Genomic DNA, 18,937 nt, shown 5'->3' with positions numbered 1-18,937 from the left:
GAGAGGGAGAGAGAGAGAGAGAGAGAGAGAGAGAGAGAGAGAGAGAGAGAGAGAGAGAGAGAGAGAGAGAGAGGGGAGAAGACCAAATCACATTTACATGCACATCATTTTTCATCACATCATTTATTTGGTATAGACCACTTTGCAAGATGTAAACACTTGTCCAGCAGCACCTCCGGTTTCTTTTTTTTTTTAACTTTTAATCTTACATACAGTATATAATTAAATCATTTAACATTATGATTCAGTTATATATGTTATGTCAGTTTTATTCAGTTCAAACGTGTGTAGTGTTAAAAAAAGGAAACAACTTCTTGACCGTGTTGATTACGTCATCTAAAGTGGTCTATACATAAAAACAGCAGATTCTCTTGCATTTGTCTTCTGAAAAAGCTGCAAGGGTCTGAATTTGCCATTTATTACACAGCATTTTTATTGTTTTTGCGCAGTAATTTAATCCACTTGTTAATATTCAGCATGCAAATAGCCTGAGAAACTGCAAAATCAGATTTTGTGGGAAAATCTGTTAAATAGATTTAAGTAACCATGGTAAAATGAACTCAGAAGTAGTTTTATTAGTAGCTAAAAGTATGATCAAAATATCCGAAACAAGTAAAAGATCATTCAAGTGGTGAGGAATATGCAAAACGTTTTGGTTGACAAGTATTTCGTGGAGCAACAGTGAACGTTTTTCAGGTTGTTATGGCAATTAGATGTGACCTTGCTATTGCCTAGCATTTCATCGGACGCACACGACTGGCCCGAAGTTAACTTCCAGTCTGTGTTCGGTTGAAACGATTTTTTTTTCATTTAATTTATATGAATATAATATTGTATATTAATGTTTAGTATTAAGTATTAAATTAAAACCACTCAACGGTTGATTCAATTGATTCTTTGCGGAGGTGTACCGGAAGTTAAGTTTGGGCCACATAACATTTGTTTACGTTGTTGCAGCTGAAACCGTCTATAGTGCATATTTTGAATAAATATATTTAATATGCAAAACGTACAACATTGTTTTTGAAATCCTTGTTACTGTAATATGAAAAAATGAATCTGTTTTGAAGATCTATGGAAAATCAGAATAATCCTGCGCATGTAAATGCAAACATATTTCTTGATGTGTTCAGTAACGTGATCTTGAATATGCTTACAGCAAACACAAAGAGACACAAGTCCCGTGTCAAAGGGCACTACACTGTGAACTCACCATCTGAAGGTTTTTTACCACTGGTTTCGCCCTCTGCCTCTGCGCAAAAGAAAACACGTTTAGTGAGAACATACGAATTTCCTGAAAAAGTGCCAGCATTCCACACAACAGTTTTGCCGAATAAATCGTCCGCACAATAAATTCACACCTCGCAACCCATTTATTGTCACAAATCATTAACAACTAAATAAACACCTTCTTTCTCAAACCAAAATGTCTCTTTGGCCCCAAAGCATTCGGGAAACGCCTTGCCCTTAAACACAACTCATAAACAGCTACGAGTGCCATGTTGGTCATTCTCAGCATCGCTCGAGCAATGTTCTAGTCTGGTTTCGTCTAGTCAGCCACCCCCCAGGTAACATTGGTCTTCGCTCTTTAACAGATCAGCCACAAGGCTAATGCTTCAAATCTCAGGATGTTGTAGAGTTCACGTCCCAAAGCCTCTTCCTACGTGACATCTGCAAGACCAGGTCTTATGGATTTGTGTCAATACAAAAGTCTGAACTTTACACAGAACCGTTTGAAAAGGCACTCCAGAGAACCAATTCAACTCCAGCTGACGGATAGAAGACAGCGTGAGCAAAGAGACAGGCAGAAAACGCGCGAGAGGCAACGAGGAGAAAGGTGAGAAGACAGCGGAGAGAGGGGGCTTTTCTTTTGTTCAATCTATCGAGTAATGGCTGTGTTTCCTGCCAGAAGTCTCGTGTCATCTCCAATGACTGGCTGTCACATCATATCAAGCCGTCTCGACATCTTAACTGTCCCACGCCACGGTTTGCACCATCTTCCCTGGCTTTGCGTCTTTATGCCATTCGCTCAGCTGGATGGGTTTCGTCGTTTGCAACCGGCGGGAAATAATAAACGTGCTCGAGTGCTTGGAGTTTAATTATTCAGCTGAAATTAACATTAATGTTACGAACAAAAAAGAACTGCCTGCTGCTTACCATCTTGGTGTGAATCCACTGTTGATAAGATCTTGAATTACCTGAAAAGCAGTGGTGCACAAGGGGGTTAACATCTCGGAATAAAAGCCATTTATTATTAAAAAAAAAAAATCACCAGAGTTTAACAACAACACAAGATTTTGATGCGATTATACAGAAATCCCTCAGACTCCGCTTTGTTTATTTAAGGAAACAATCCGTCATCATTGACTCGCCATCATTGTTGTTCCAAACCTCGATGAACGCAAAAGAAATATTGCACAGCATACTGTTTTTATAATGTAAACCAGAGGCACAATGTCTTTCAATACGATTGTTCCACATGTACATAGGTTCAATTTTCGGCTCAAGCATCCCTTCAAACGTTACATTTTCACATTTGTAAAATGTCACATTTGCTCCTAGCTAATTCTTAAGCTCAAAAGGGAAAGTGGTCTGTGCGTGTGTGCTGTTTTTGTTCCGCTCATTGAAAGATGGAGAGGTGGCACTCACTTCTACAGAAGCCCCCCTCTGTGATCTCCTCTTCATAGACGTCTGTAAAGCCCCTTCCTGCGTTTAATTTGGCCAGTCTGCCTTCAATGAACTGTGGTCGTAAATGAAAGCGTCACAGGTTATTAAGGAAGAAGGGGGATGGAGAACAACACCAAAACAATTCCATCAAGACTGTTCCGGAGTGTGCGTGTGTAATTTACATCAGGTGATGGATTAACATGGCAGGGGAGAGTGTTGCGTGAGCGATGCCTTTTGGGAAGTTTAATTTCCTCCTTGTCGCGTTGAGGACATAAAAAGGATCTAATAAATATGCTTGTTAAAACGAGACCAATGACGGGGCTGAAAATGAACTTGAAACTAAACATTGAAAATATGCCTCCGACAATTCTCTAAGAATACTAAAAATGAAGAAACAAAGAAAAGAACACGCATCATCATAAATAACCACATTTATACATTTTCTAAACATGGTTGCTAGGGTACTGTGGGTGGTTGCTAGGGTGTTGCTACAAGGTCACTAGAAAGTCCCCTCTCATGTCCTGCATGCACAAACGCTGTCGCTTTTTAATAAAAAGTCAAAAATGTATGTTTAATGACTTAAGGGTTAAGGTCAAATGCCCAAGCATGAGACTAATGCTTGCTATAGCAAACAACGCTAATAAATCAGTAATATGCTTTTTTGATTTCTGTGCTATTTGAAGCAAAGGAACAACATTTTAATCGGACCACTGAAGTAACATTAGACCAGGACAGGTCTCGGGAGTCCCACTGGGGTCATCTCCAGGTGTCAGGGCATTTCGCTGCTACAGGCTTACATCATTACAATCTCTTTAATGAGAGAAGGGTCCAGAGGTTCACTCTCCTCCACCCTGCAGCCCAATTAAAGCACATGATTTGGCCAAATTAGCGCACATCCGAAACCCCGTCCCACTATCACGTTACAGACACGCGCTTCAGCCCTTTAATTGGACACTGACTATCAATTCCCTGCGTCGCTTCTACTGTGCCTGAATGCATTCTTGTTTGGGTCTGTTTGTTTGTGGCTGGTATCTACAGTAAAAACATTTGAATGATGGTGGAGGTTGTATCGAGTAAAAGTCTCTTTTTTCCGCACACTAATTTTGTACTTAATACATACAAATTTATCTTTAGTACTTTTAAGGATAAACTTAAGAAGATCTAAAATCCTAAACACTATTGCTGCGTCCCAATTCGCATACTATCTGTCCTAAATAGTATTCGAAAATAGAATTACTGTAGTATGTACCAAATCGTAGTATGTTGAAAAGAGTATTCCAAAGATTCCCGGATGGTCTGCTACTTCCAGTAGAAATTCGAAGTGCAGAACGATGCAAACTCTTACGGCTAAATTATTACCCACAACTCACCGCGAGTAGGCGGAGTTTAGTGAAGCTCCACTGCATTAATAAATTATATAACTGATGCGTCACTAAATTAACACAAGTATACAGTAAACATTACATACGAAATAAGGAATGAACAAATACCTTAATGGAAAGTAGAGCTGTATTTTGATGTGTGTGACAGTTATTGGCCACAATGTTGTCAAGGCAACAACGGCCACTTCCGCTTCCTGTTAGTATGTGTGTGCATATGTTTGTATGTGTGTTAGTATGTGTGTACCCAGTGTGTGCATATTGTTTTGCTACACACTAAAATGTATATACTTTTCGTGCATAGTATAAGTAGGCGAATTGGGACGCAGCATATATTTTTAGTATATTCAAGGTCCAAGGTGTTGTTTCTACAGTAGCCCTAAACGGACAAACTGCTCTACAGAGTGCATTTTGTAAATACGTTCGGCAAAGAAGCGAAAACATGCAACATCTTAATCCTGTGTCAGCCTCCATAGTGCTTTTAAAGGGAGGGGGTAGTGAGCCGTTGGTTGCAATTCGCAACATCACCGCTAGATGCCGCTACGTTTCATACACTGGACCTTTAACTTAATAGTTATCGCTCTTGGTGTTTACCCCAACTGTACAGTAGCTTATTTACACCTAGATAACCATGTAGCCTATACCCAGATTTTTAGAGTATATTTTGTTTCCAAGCAACTACATACTTTTAAATCACATTTGAAGAAGGAAAGCTCTAAAAGCAAAGTCGTCTGAAGGCGTCCTCCGTTTAGTGCTGAGAGTCTGATGAACAAAACTGGTTAACAAGACCCGTGCAGACAGACAGAGGGAGAGATGCCAGAGCGCTGCGAGCCTTCTCATTGGCAGGGTGATGTCGAGTTAGCATCGGGCTCTGGAAGAGGAGTTGGCGGGGCGAGGGGGGGGTTAGGAGACAGAAAGCAGGTCGTCATTGACAGACTTCCCCCGCAATCTCTTGGCAGCCAGCCTCTACTGGTTTCTAGGCAGGGCTGGCCTCCAAGCAGATGTGGTTCATGGTCAGAAGAGGGCACAGCCGTGCTGGCCTCTCGCGGTACGGCCAAGCTGGAGATAAGGGCTCTCCCGAAGCTACTGCACACAGGAGGTGGAGATGTCTTTGAACTGTTGGACACTATCTGGGGTTTGGGAAGTTATGCTGATGATGCATCTTAAGACCAACGTGTGATTAAAAGCGATTCTGCTCTTTCCGGGTATAAATTAAGACTTTAGTGAAGGCTGAATAGCAGGACTATAAATAAATGCCTTGGGTGAAAGACAGACAGTAATTCCCACAGTTCCTATGGGTTACTGTGCAATATGTTGAGTGCAGATCTTAATCAGGTCTTTTTTTTTTCCTTTTGTTTTAAATTAATTTTTTTAGAATAACACAAAAAAGGTCATAAATAGAAACACCGTATGAATACCAATTAGGCCTTTACAAAATATATGAAACCCATATTTTTGTTGTTTTGCTGTCAGATGGTATTTAAAAATCCAAGATGGCTTGATAAACTGTGTTTTAAAACATCTTATACACGCACAAGCATATTTATTTTTTCACACTTCACCTGTTTGAAGAGCTGCAAGTTCACGGCCATCTCAAGGAAACTTCTCATGGTGCTGGAGCGGTGCGCCACGAAGCTCTTCTCGCAGAAGGTGATTGGCTCTCCCTGGGGAGAAGGAAGCTTGATTCAATGACAACAGACAGTCCACGTTCGGCTAAAAACGGCTGCAAATGCCGATGCTTCATCCGAGACTCGCAGGCAGATGTTTTGTTTGAATATACTTGCTTGTTTAACATCATCACCCGTTGCAACCAATTACATCATTTCAATTTCTCAGAGTCGCATAAACCGACTACAAAAACAGCTACCAAGTAAAGTTGATCAAACATTTATTTCGTAATTATTTCCCCTTGTTTGTAAAGAAGCATGTGTACATGGGCAGGTATAATTTAGCTACATTAAATCGAACCCCCTTAGTGCTTAGAGCTGAATACATTTCTGTAAAAATTGTGAGTGAAATCTTGCGAAATTCTTACGCAATTGATTTAGTATAGTCTGTTTAACATAAAAAGAATTGTACATCGTTTTACCAATGATTGTGTCTCGATTGCATTTCTTGTTACGTGTCTCGCTCGTTCGCTTTCATAACAGCTCGTGGGCGTGGCTTAAACCCGTCTGATGTGTGCGTCTCTTCCACCGTTCTCGCTGCTTGGGGGTCAATAACAAAAGAGGCCCATGAGGCATCAGACGATAACGACCCATATAAGTCGGTGATTGCCGACTCTTGCATGGGAGCTAATTATCATTTCCCTGCATTGTTTCATTTACAACTCCATTAGACGCCGGCGTTCTGCAAAGGCGCTGATGGGAAAGCATATGGGCTCCATAAAGCAGCGCAGTATTTCAAACGGATGATCCCTTTCAATGGACGGGGCTCTTTATAAATGCAGCGCGCAGAAGACAAGCCATTACCGCGGAACATGACAGTAATGCTTGTGAAATACAGGATGTGTAAAATCAAACACCCCTATCGCATTTCGAATGCGTGCGGGGGTTCTCAAGGAGGGAAGCACTGGAATGATGCATAAATTACTGGTTTAATAATAAAAGATGGCAACTAATGCGATGATTTCCACTCAATTTGACTGCGACGCTGTCATTTCAAAGAGTACGGGCGTTTTTTGCCTCGGTAAAAACCAACTGAAATATGAATCAAAATAAAGCAGCACAAAGGCCGTTTCTTTTCAATTGTTCGACTGCTCAGAATCCTAACGAGCAATGGACGACTGTCAAAAAAGTGGCCTAGATTTGAGCTTGCTTCAAGCCTCCAGAAATGGCAAAGAAAGTGAAGGCCCTCTGTTAAAAAGGCAAGACAACTAATAAAAACAGGGGGTAATTCCATGTAGATTTGAAGTCAATGAGGCACTACTTTGAAGGCTAAGAGTTGAGCAGTCTGAGCATGCGAGTATTTTTTTCTGGCGAGTTTGTGCTCGAGCGCTGGAACATCAATAATGTATCTTCGCTCTGTGGGTCTACACAAACCAATTACTCTCTGCTTTGCCAACAAAGACGGCCATATTTGACAAAGAGTGAGCGTACTTTGTTTTCCTTGACGCCGTGTTCGAAACCGAAAGGCACATTTGAGGGGTTTCGAGGGTGTGAGAAGACCACGAAGGGTCTGAAAGAAAACTTCAAAGAGACAGTCCGGGCTTTTCAACATCTGACATTTCGGTGTTACAGACAGGCCCACCTTTCCCTTCACCTGTTTTCCCTTTTCCTCTTTTTTCCCTCTTTCTGCTGTGAAACGGGGTATCGCTTTAAATGACAGCACTTAGCGTAAAAAGAAGTCAAACGTTCTTAGAGTCATTATATTATATATAATTACAAATTCAATCATATAAAATCTGCATAAAAATGTAATAACATGTTTGACTCCACCCATTAACTTTACAGTAGTAAAACGAGATGTAAACGTTGACACTAAAGTGTCTGACTGAAGAATATCTCATTTCTCAACAGAGCTGTTGCAAAACTTTAGGTATGTCAAGATGTGTAGAAGACTAAAAAACATTGTAATATAAATACAAACCTCTATTTTGTGTTGAAATTGCCGTAGTAAAATAGTCATTTTTATCAAGTTGAAATTTTGTTGTGATAATGTGTTGATATTTAATGTAGCGTACATAGGTTGCGGAAAAGAACAGAAGTCTTACAGGCTTGTATCTCAGGGCGTCCCGGTACGAGCCGAACAGAGCAGCCAGTGCATGCAGGAAGGCCCGAGCCACACCGCTGCCGGTAGCAGTCGACTGCTTTTTCAGTTTACTCTTCAGACTGGAGAGCTGAGAGAGAGAGAGAGAGAGAGAGAGAGAGAGAGAGAGAGAGAGAGACTAGAGTTAAATTAACACCTCTGAAATTGGTGGAAGAACAGGCAAAGCCATTCAAAGTGTGAAGTGTCACATTTACAGGTCACCCCCCCCCACAAACGAAAAAGAGAGAAAGAAATAAAGAAAAGCCTTTCTATCTCTCCGGAGCACCTGCTGCTCTGTTAATTGAAGCAATGGCGGGGTGCGCAGGGGTGGGGCGCTGATGCTTTTGGAAGGACCAGAGAGCAAAATGACTTTGGCAGGGGATCTTGGTCTTTCTTTTTACTCGTAACCCGGCTACTTTCTAAGTCTCTTGACGTACGCATGCTTTTATTATTTTTGTCTGCCAATGGTCTGCTTTTAGTTCTCCTTTAAAAGCATTTACACAGGACTCAGACCTGTGCCAGGAGACACTGACATTAGTCACAGACAGGAAGAAACATAAGTGGAAATGGTGTATTGGGAACCAGCTGACGACTGAGGAAATCTGACGTTTGGGTCAATGATGAGATCATTTTTGTATGGTTTTGTTATTTGACCTAACAAAAAACTAAAATGCAATTTGTACAGACAATGATCTACACCTCTTAAATTTCAAAATTAAAATTCATTCCGGTTTTATGGGACATAAAATGTCAATGTGTAAAAGTTCAGACACTAATGTACGCATTAAAGTAGCTTTTTAACGGTGTTAATATTTTATATTAATAACTTATCTGTCAGATCGGTATAATATCACAGGGGAAAGCAAGCTCAAGTTGGTAAATGTCAAACAGTTTGACATTCAAAGAAAAACGATTTGAAACTTCATAATATTTACAAAAAATTACAAATTAAATAATAATAATAATAACAATGATAACGATGAAATAAATAAAAAGAATAACAATTATTATTATTATTATTATTATAAAAAAACTTGCAAATAACAATTCACAGCACAAGTACAAGTTTCAATAAATAAGAAATTATAAATAAAAGATCACAATGTAAGATTAATAGATTGATTAAAATGTATTAAAAATATGAAATTAAAATGTAATCAATATTGTTTAAATAAAAGATTACAAGAACCTGAAACGTGCATTTTATAATAGGTTTATTTCTCTAAATTAAATCATTTCAGACAATCAGTTGTATCATTCAGGACTTATATTCAGGGATAAATATGCCTATTTGCAAAATGTATATACAGTATATCTGCTTTGTGATACAACAAGTGCTCTGTATTAAGGCATCCAAGTTTGCCATCAGCCACAGCGGTGCACAAACACATGAAGCAGTGCTTGATCGAGGTAATTTAAGGTTCACCTAATGGACTACTGCGCTGCTCATAGCCATCTGCTGGCAAGTCATCTGCACGCCTGAGATTTACATATACACATACTAACGCCTTTTTTGCGTACCAATAATCAATTTGGTTTCGTGCATTAGAGAAGATCAAGGAAGGACCACACATGAGACGGTTTACCAAAAGGCATTCAAGCACAAGAATGCAAGAACTTGACCTGTTGATTCATAGCAGACAGACACCGAGTGGCGAGTTTTCGACAGTTCACGAAATGCTGCGTTCTTCGTCTAGACCAAATTTCGTTTGTCGTCTTTTGTTTCATACATCCCTGCTGGGACATGTCTCTCTCTCAATGTCCCCAAGCTGATGTGGCGAATGCTCGGATGCATCAAACGGGAAGTTTACCGGCACTAAATTAGCAAGTGTCATCTCCATATTCAGGCTGGCTAAGTGCTTTTGTGTTTATGTAATGTTGTCGGCGTATTAATATTTCATGTTGATGAGTTGCCTTTTTTCTCGCTTCTCTCGCTTTTCCCAAACAATCCGTTAAAAGGGCTTCATTTTTGAAGAATCAAAGAAAGCAAAATGCCACTCGCACTCGGGAGAGTGCACACTACACCCAGTAGGCAAGTATGGGGAGGTAAAAAAAGACATTTTGAAGTTTAATTTCATTAAGTTAAATTAAACTCCAATTGGTTTACTATAATTTTATTAATATTATTTTTATGAATAAATTTTACTATTAAGACCAACTACAAATGAAAAATGTTCACCACAATGCAATTTCCGACGTGATGTTTAAACATAACATTAGTGATAAGCTTCAATTTAATAAATGGGTTTTTGATGGCGGCACAAGCGTCGGCGGTAATTGATCAGTCGGACTAATTAACTAGCGTACTTTGAGAACCGCTAACAAGAAGTGAGCGTGGGGTGGGGGGGCATCAGAGGGGAGCTTAGCTCTACAGGTGATAAACCTATTTGGCAGTGACATTTTTTAGTGTAAAGTCATTCAGCCTATGATCTGATCAAAGGAAAAGTCCCCCATTGGGTCCAATTATAACTATAGTATTGTAGGAGGTGGGTAGCGAGGGAGAAGGGTGTGGGGGGGATGAGTTATGTTGAGTTATGATATTCATAATCTATGCAGAAAGGCCTTTCCACTATAGGCCTTCTCCCCATAGCTGTGATCTTTTCAATTTACATCAAGTGAAGATGGCTAGGGATGAAAGTGCAGCCTCTAACTCGCCGAGCCCGCGGAGGGCAAACACAGGGCCTCATTAAACTCTACTGCATGGGCTCCCCGACAGGGTTTGAAGTGAGTCAAGTAAAGAGCACGGGGTCAGAGGTGGCCCAGAAAACAGATCTCCATTTAACTCACCAGCTGGAGATGATAATTAGCAGGTGCATCACTGTCTCTCGTTCTAAAGGATGATGCCATGGAGATCTGCTCCGCGGTGGGCTTCTATTATACAACCTGAGTCTCAACAGAACACCAGGGCTGAGACGCCCGCACACACACGCTGGCCAGTCCCTCCTCGAGAGCTGAGCTGTTTACGGTCAAGGGATTTTAATTCATTGAACCGGACAAGCCGTGGACAGGCGGTACACGGTCATATTCACACACACGTACACTTTACACTTTTTCAGACTTATAAATGTAGAGCTGATGGATTCGATGACTCTAGCAGACCAACTGGATATTTGGAGTGACATTAAAAGCTTTCTAAAGAACACGTGCAGGGAAATACATTTAGCCAGTATCCATAAAGCCACAGAAAAAAAGACCATTTCAAAGAGCATTTTCAATTTTTCTCATTTTACTATTTATAGGTATGCGTTTAGGTAAAACTATCATTTTTGTTTCATTCTGTGAACTACTAACAATATGTCTACCAATATTTTTCAAATAAAAATATTGTTTTTAAAAAAGAGAGAGAAACAGGTCAATATAACAGAAAAGTTCATATTCACTTTTAAGCAATACAACAGTAATATTTGTACATGTATTTAGGAAAACCCAAACAATGTTTTTTATGTGATAAACAATTTTATCACAGTTTTCATGTGCCTTGTCATGCTGTCAGTCTTTCGCATTGCTGTTGGATGACTTTATGTCACTCCCGAGGTTTGATTTTGTCGAAATTTGACAATACGTCTAGAAATGCTGATTAAATTAAAATTCGGAACGGTCTCTTCACTTTTTTTCATAACGGGGAAAAAATGATTTCAATAAAAAATAAATCATAGATAAAATATAGTTTATTTAAAAAATATTTTTCAATCTTTAACGTACAAAACTATATATTTTATGACAGCTTTACAATATTCATTTTTTTTAAAATATAGGTTAATCAATAGTAATATTTCTCAGTCAAAAAACAAACACACTTAAGTCAGAATATGGGTGAAATACTTCTTTAAGACAGAGGGAAAGTATGTTTTGTTAAGGATTCTGTCCAGGGAAAGCCGTGGGGAGGCAATTAGAGGACTACAAAGAAAAAGAAATAGATATGAAAATCTCCTGCTATCTTTTGATGTGCACTAGGCTGAAAAGTATGTACACGCTCAATGATTTCGCACCCTTTTAGAACAACACAAAGACGACTTGTATTTCAAACCTGATGCTAAAGGATTGCTGACAAAAAACAGGTCGGTATCTGGTCCTCGACACACAGCATGCATTAAAGACAAAATAAAAAGATATATTTATTTAGCATAAATCAATTAAAATGTTGATTTATGGGGCTATTAAAAAAAAACAAGGACTAGGTTTTAAAAAACGGCAATAGAACTACACAAATCCACAACCAACAAATGACTGCGCGCTTTCAGATTTACTATTCACAAAGCAAATTACTCCAATCAATCACTACAAGTACACATGTGAACATCAGCATGCTGAATGCGCAGGTTATTCGGTTTTAATATGCGGGATGTGCAGTAGTGTGCATGTGCCTTTTTTAAAATCCAAAATCCGAACAAGCCAATGCATGAAGACTTTTCCAATGCACTAAAACAACGTGCTGAAACAATAAACATGATTTTCAACTACATTTGAAAAACATCTGTGCTTAATTTAATAAAAAAAGTCAAGCAAAAAGGGCCAATGAAGTACAGTTATAGTTCACCAGTAGACCAATAACAGCGGTGCCCTCGAGGGCTGGACACTGCATTAATCCCACCTGGTCCCCTCTGACCTGCAAACTGTCCTGAACAAGCTCGGTTTTATTTGCGATGGCCTGCATACAAACTTTGCCACTTTCTCCTAACAGAAATTGTGTCAGCTGACATCTCTCAGATACAAAAAAGAATGAATCCCAATTAAACAGCGTGTTGTGGGATCTCGGAGGAGGCGCAGGAATATTGCTCTTTCTCCGATTAATTTGTTAACCTCCATTCGGAAGCTTAATATAAACGAGGTGGGTGTGCGAACCAGAATTCTCATTGTTGATTGAGAAGGTAAACAATCAAACGCAGGAAGTACAAATGTAAGCAGCGTGCAACAGACGAAAGGGAATGACACGCACACGTGAAAACGGCAAAAGGCTGCGAAACTGAAAAAGTAAACAATAGATCTGCCGTAACTTAAACAAGTGTAATAAAGTCAAAAGGAATATTTTATCAAAAACATCTCCGGATTGATCCTGGAGCTGTGAACAGAGAAACTCGTGTGCTGTTTGGCACCACAATGGATTCATAATTTTCTATTTTTAGATGGTTTTAATGACTGAAGAAGTAAACACCCTGTACCCCGCTACCAAACCAATTATAATTGATTTATAAAAATAAAAAAATCGGTCTCGCAATGTTTAAGGAGGAGGAAAACACCTTCATTTATTTGTGAGAGAGCAAACATTGTTTTTTTTTGCAAACTCAACAACCTCGTCATTAAAACGTCCAAAATATTTATAAATTCCGTTTTTGCCGTCTTGATGAAATGATAAAAATCCAGCAACACATACATTCAAGCTAGTTAGGAAAAAGTTAGCGTGAACAGGGAACATTACAGTAACTACTGAAAAGTCCTGCTGTACTCGCTTCAGAGTGCTTTGACATTATGAACTTCTTTTCACACGTTGTAGAAAAGAACATATGGTTTGAAAAGGTGCGTTAAAGCGGGAGATTTATGGAAGCGGCGTCTTCTCAACCACCACGTGACGTTCTCGCAGAGCGCAGTGATTAAAACCAAGAACTAATACACAATGCACACTGGACTTTCAACCCCATCGCATCTGATGTTTCCAATAAAAGCCATGTTTAAAAATCATTTTCAAACGCTCGCCACATCCTCTCCCAGCCACGCCAATTATTATCTCTATTTGTAAAATCCTTAGGTTTGCGCGGAACGGAATCGCTACTGGCGTGGTAGCGTTTCTAATAGTCAATAAATCTAAAATATTATGTGTGAAATTGGGAAAAACTGCCATTAACTGACAGACAGCGGAGAGCTCAGCATAGGGTCCCGTCTGAAAAAAAGAGTCGGGTAATTTGGGACAACTGTCACCCCTGACCTGTCTGAGAGCAGGTCTAGTGCTCGGACTCTCAAAATAATCAAGTCCACATGGTAAAAATAAGCCTTCAAACACTTAATTAGATGAGTCTCTTAAGGTTTGGCTTAAATCAATAGAAGACAAAAAGAAAAAAGAAACGCCCCGGGGTGTTATATTATATTTTGCTTTATAGTTGTAAAGTGTATTGATTCGTTTTTTTAGCGGTTAGAAATATGGGAATACAAATTTAAGCTTCATGCAGCTTAAATAATAAAAAGTTATAGCGAAAGCAAATGGATGGAGAAAATTCATTTATTAAAATTATTTTATTAAATGATTTATTAAAATGTAATACTTACTGTAAATTAACATTTTTTGTATAAGTCTGATTTGCGAGCCCCTTTTGTAGCAAACGCCTTGTGACAGACGCTTTAAGTAGCAAACGGAAAAAACATATTCCTTGAATCAAAAATGTGAATTTTAAATGAACGAATTTGAATATCCCCAAAGGTATGACAACCGGAGGGAGAGAAAAATGAATTTTCGCAGTGATAAATATATTACTGTAGGTGACATTTACATTCAGGTGGGGTAATTTAATATGATATGCAGAATATGCTCTATCATTAGTCAATGAAAAATTGCACGCGAGGATCAAAGCAAACATCGAGCTGCCACTTAATTTATCACGCTACAAAGACAAAGAGTTTCCTCTTTCCCCTCTGTCAATTTCAAAAGACCCGACTCCTTTCTTTGTTACGCGGCGCTCTCGGTTCGCAATTTAATTTACAAATGGGATGCCAGTGCTGAGATGGCATAACGGAACAGGCTGGATTTTTCTGCTTGGACAGACAGCAGCAGGATGCACGGAGTCATATAGGAGGTGTTAAAACACACCCCCCAGCGGGAAGAAAAAATAGCAAAAGAAGAAACGAGGCTTTTTTACGTTCAAAGGAAACGATGACGGACGCGTCTCTGACCCCGACGCTGGACGGACTTCCCGTTACACTGACCGCGGCACCTACGCGTTAATTAAAGAGAGGAGGCGCTGGCAGGTGGCTGCGAAGCAGAATCGAATAATTGGCCCCCTTCTTCTGTGCGCCTTCAAAAAATCCAGGACTTCTAGTGAGATGAGCCACTGGGCAGGCAGAAAATAAATAAGTATATAAATAATAAAAATAATAATGATTAAAAAAATCAGATGAAGGCAGGAAACGCTGTGAGATCTGATGGCCGGTAAATTGCGACGGCCGTTTAACGGCGCAGGGCGAGTTTGCAGAGCGCAGTTTGAGGATTCGCCGGTGCTAATGATGGGAGGACAGAGACTCGGTGTGCACCTCTGACCAGAGAGAGAGAGAGAATATATAAAAAAGAAAAAGAGAGAGAAAAAAAAAAAAAAAAAAAAAATGTGAAAAAGAAAAAAAAAAAAAAAAAAAAAAAAAGAGGGGGGGGTTTAGAACACAGACAAACAGAAAGAATGATAATGTGTGTATGTGTGTGGAGGTTTTCATAGCTATACTTTAAGCACAAACTTTTAACTAGACGTTAACTAAAACTGACAAAAACAAATACTGTACTTTTTTGTGTGTGTATTTAGCCATAGTCAAAATTTCTCCCCAAAAGTGAATTAAATCTGTTGATGTGTTAAATCTGTTAAATCTAAAACCTCCCTCTAAGGCTCAGACAGGGACATTTGCATTTGAAAAAACGATTAATAAAGGCAATCGATTTTTATGAGTCATGTCAGAGTAAGTTATTGTCATTAGTAGTCATTACATACACATTTAGACGTCTAATAACTGTGTGTGTGTGTGTGAGGGGGAACTCACCACGTCACTGGGCAGGTTGTGCAAGTCGTCCGTAGGGCTTTCTAGGGTGTTTGTGTCCACATTCAAAATGACCACGTCCTCCAGAGACCTGCTCGTCACTCTCTAGAAACACCACACACTGTTACACACAATCCCACTATTTCTGTGTCCTGCATCTGTCCTAATACACACCTATATTTGTAATGTCTTTCAACAACTTAGTGCTATTTTTCATTTTTGTACTATAAAAACTGTTGCTAAAGTACAAAATGAATGTATTTTCTGTAATCAGATTAAACGGCGTTTCTGCATTTTATTTTTTATCTTTACATCTTTTATCTAATCTTTATTATTTAATAAAAATATCAAAATTTGACCATATAACCAATAACTGAAGTTGGCAAGAATGAACCGAATTAAGTGTAAAAGTAAACATGTAAACATCGGATTGCAGGCTGAATTAAGCTTTTTGATTTATTTCTATAAAATACAAACAAAGCAAATTATTTCACAAGCTTATAGACGGTTTCAGCAGCAACAACATAAACAAACACTTTGCGGCCCAAACGTCACTTGCGGTACACCTCTGCAAAGAATCAATAACTGTTGTAGTTTTAATTGAATGTAATACAATTAACATACAATATTATTTCATATTAATGCACATTAAATTGTTAAATAATAAGCAAACACAGATCGGAAGTAAACTTTCGGCCAGGCGCGTCCGAAGAAACCGTCTATAGGCAGTCACAAGTATTTATTCTTGATTTGTTCGGCTGAAATCAGTCTCAAATATACACAAATATATTAAATACACAATGAATAAAAAGAAAACGACATTTCGTCTAAACTAAAACTAAAAAGTTGATTGCAAATACACTAAATGACATGATAAAATAATGACAGCGCTAATAGCAAGTGATTTCTGTCAGCTAATGAAATAATAAAAGCCACCTCTGGTCAGGCACTTGGAATGAAACACCGCGGTGTTGCGCGCTGTAATGCTTCCACACAATGGTAGTCACGGTGGTGGTGACAAATCCAATAATTATTCCTCCGGTGCAGGTGGGGGAAACAGCCAAGTGTGTAAAAAATTTCTGGTTTGTCATTTTTGACAGTCGCTGCTACGGCGGCCCGTGTGCTGATTTGGTCTAATTACGTGCAGCCGGAAGGGGGGCGGGGGGGCCGGGCTGTCAGCGGGTGAACGTGTGATAAACACCGGCACAGCAGCCACTGTCAGCGATATCAGATCCGCGTGCTAAGCTATAGTTCTGCCTCCAACCAACGTGCCGTTTCTCAATAACCAAACACGCAGTCTCTTTGTTTCTCCCGCGTTTCTTCGGCTCTTTCATGTCTCGTGGGCGCCCGAGAGATGAATTGCGAAAAACAATGTGTCAATTTTTGTAGGTTTGCCTGTGCTCAGCGATGATGCATCAAAGTGGATGTGACGCTATTAGCATCTCCGATGGCTTAGATGGTTTGAGCGTGTGATGGATTTAGAGGGATGCTTGATTCTATGACCTCGTGTCAGATATGGAGTGAATATAGAAGGTAGATAAATAATGATGGTTTTATGTAATATCGGGAAGTTGTTTCTGGTAGTGAGACGTCGTTGATAAAAGATGACGGTGGATGTCTCTTACCTCTAAAAGGCTGAGATGAACTCCGATCAGATATGGCATGGGTGCGCTGGAGAGAACAGAGACAAACCACGGTCATTAGGAACAGAACTATTACTGACATGAATAAATCTTTTATTGTGGGAGAGGGAGCTGGTTAGGCCATTTCCTAATGCGGTTTAAAATGAAACCTGCTCATGTCTGTCTCTTTAATAAAAATACATGGATTATATCAGACACAGATTTAGCTATTTTAATAGACAGCTAGAAATCTATAACTATAACAGCATGAAATGGAAGCAACACATGTAAAAGACAATTTTCAACAAAAATTCTGTTAGAAACCGAAATAAAAAGTACATTGTAAAAAGAAAAATACAGTAAAATACCTTTTTTTATTTTTTAAGAAATTACAATTTTTCTTATTAATTTGTCTTATTGCCAAAACAATTTGTGGAGTTCATATGGAGTTGAATTAAAAAGGTAACAAATTTCTCAGTTTTCGGTTCATTCCCCCTCTAATGACATCACACGAGCCGCCACGAACTCCACAATCAGATGATCCAAGTTCTCCAGCATGAAAATTGAGTTTGTTAAAAAAGCAACAACAAAAAAAAAATGCAACAATTTCTGGGCAATTCAATGCAAAAGTTAACCTAAAAATATACCTTTTCACCATATTGATCAGATTTCAATAACTGATGGTTTAAATACCCATGTCAAGTCTCTGTTTTTAAAGTAGTTTTCCATAGTGAGGTGAGTGAATTGTCACATCCATAACGGTCCACATTACTCATAAACGGGCACATGAAAATTAAAATAAAAAAACTATTTTGTGGTCAATGAAGAACCGCCCTGTATCCACCCAAAAAATGAAAATTCTGTCATCATTCTTCGAGTTGTTCCAAATCTGCATAAATGTCTTTGTTCTGATGAACAAAGAGAAAGATATTTGGAAGAATGCTTATGACCAAACAGATTTTACCCCCCATTGACTCCCATAGTAGGAAAAATTACTTTATAATTTTTTTTCGTTCTGTTGAACACAAAAGAAGACATTTTGAAGAATGTAGGACAGCAACCAGTTCTGGGGCACATTGACTACCATTGTATTTTTCCCCACTATGGGAGTCAATGGGGGGCAAAATCTGTTTGGTTACAAGCATTCTTCCAAATATCTTTCTCTGTGTTCCTCAGAACAACAAAATTTATACAGATTTGGAACAACTTGACGGTGAGTAAATGATGACAGAATTTTCATTTTTGGGTGGAGTATCCCTTTAATTCACAGATATCATACAAAGCAGGTTGTCTTTTAAAAAACATGCGTGTTTTTTTGTCACATCCATAACACATTCATACGTCTCTCTTTCAAAATAGAAAAACTCATGCAAGGACTATTTTTCTTATGTCTGGACTCATCAGGGGTTTAGTAAAATACGATTTATTCAATATATCGGTAACAAAAACATTCTCTGAGAATTTATATTTCAAGTTTTGACTGAAAATGTCACATCCATTCCGCTGGAATTGCCCATCTGGAACTTCTTAACAACTTGGTCTTTGTTTTCCAATCCTTTAAGCTTTAAACATTTGACTGTATGTATATTTTCAGGTATAAATGAACAAAATAGCTTTTCAGACACGTGTCCCCCTCAGTTTCTTTGACGCAGCAAGCGTAAACTTTATTAGTGTCCTCGGCTGTTTCCCGGAACGGGCACTTTTGAGCGGTGAAGGTGATTAGTGTAATTGGCGAGCGTCACTTTTGAGTCTCGGGCGAGACAGGGCTGTGTAATTAGATAGGTTTGGGTAGCCGCT

General features: G+C 39.0%; 1 protein-coding gene across 5 annotated transcripts in view; it reads right to left on the bottom strand.

Moving 5' to 3' along the window:
• dennd1b (DENN/MADD domain containing 1B) overlaps positions 1–18,937 on the bottom strand; it is an 89,203-nt gene that overhangs the window by 11,667 nt on the left and 58,599 nt on the right. For 4 of the 5 annotated variants that reach the window (XM_057325052.1, XM_057325050.1, XM_057325047.1 and 1 more), the window contains 7 exons: positions 17,144–17,189; positions 15,522–15,623; positions 7,759–7,884; positions 5,609–5,710; positions 2,650–2,740; positions 2,158–2,198; positions 1,214–1,252 (listed from right to left, as the gene is read on the bottom strand). In XM_057325052.1, the coding sequence (XP_057181035.1) occupies positions 1,214–1,252; positions 2,158–2,198; positions 2,650–2,740; positions 5,609–5,710; positions 7,759–7,884; positions 15,522–15,623; positions 17,144–17,189 (547 nt within the window). The remainder of the gene's footprint in view (positions 1–1,213; positions 1,253–2,157; positions 2,199–2,649; positions 2,741–5,608; positions 5,711–7,758; positions 7,885–15,521; positions 15,624–17,143; positions 17,190–18,937) is intronic. The other variant, XM_057325051.1, reaches the window with a different exon arrangement.

Source organism: Triplophysa rosa, linkage group LG25 (genome assembly GCF_024868665.1).
Source record: "Triplophysa rosa linkage group LG25, Trosa_1v2, whole genome shotgun sequence".
NCBI classification, from domain to species: Eukaryota; Metazoa; Chordata; class Actinopteri; order Cypriniformes; family Nemacheilidae; genus Triplophysa; species Triplophysa rosa.
Note: the sequence above shows the minus strand (reverse complement) of the source record. Positions and strands in the feature narration are given on the sequence as shown.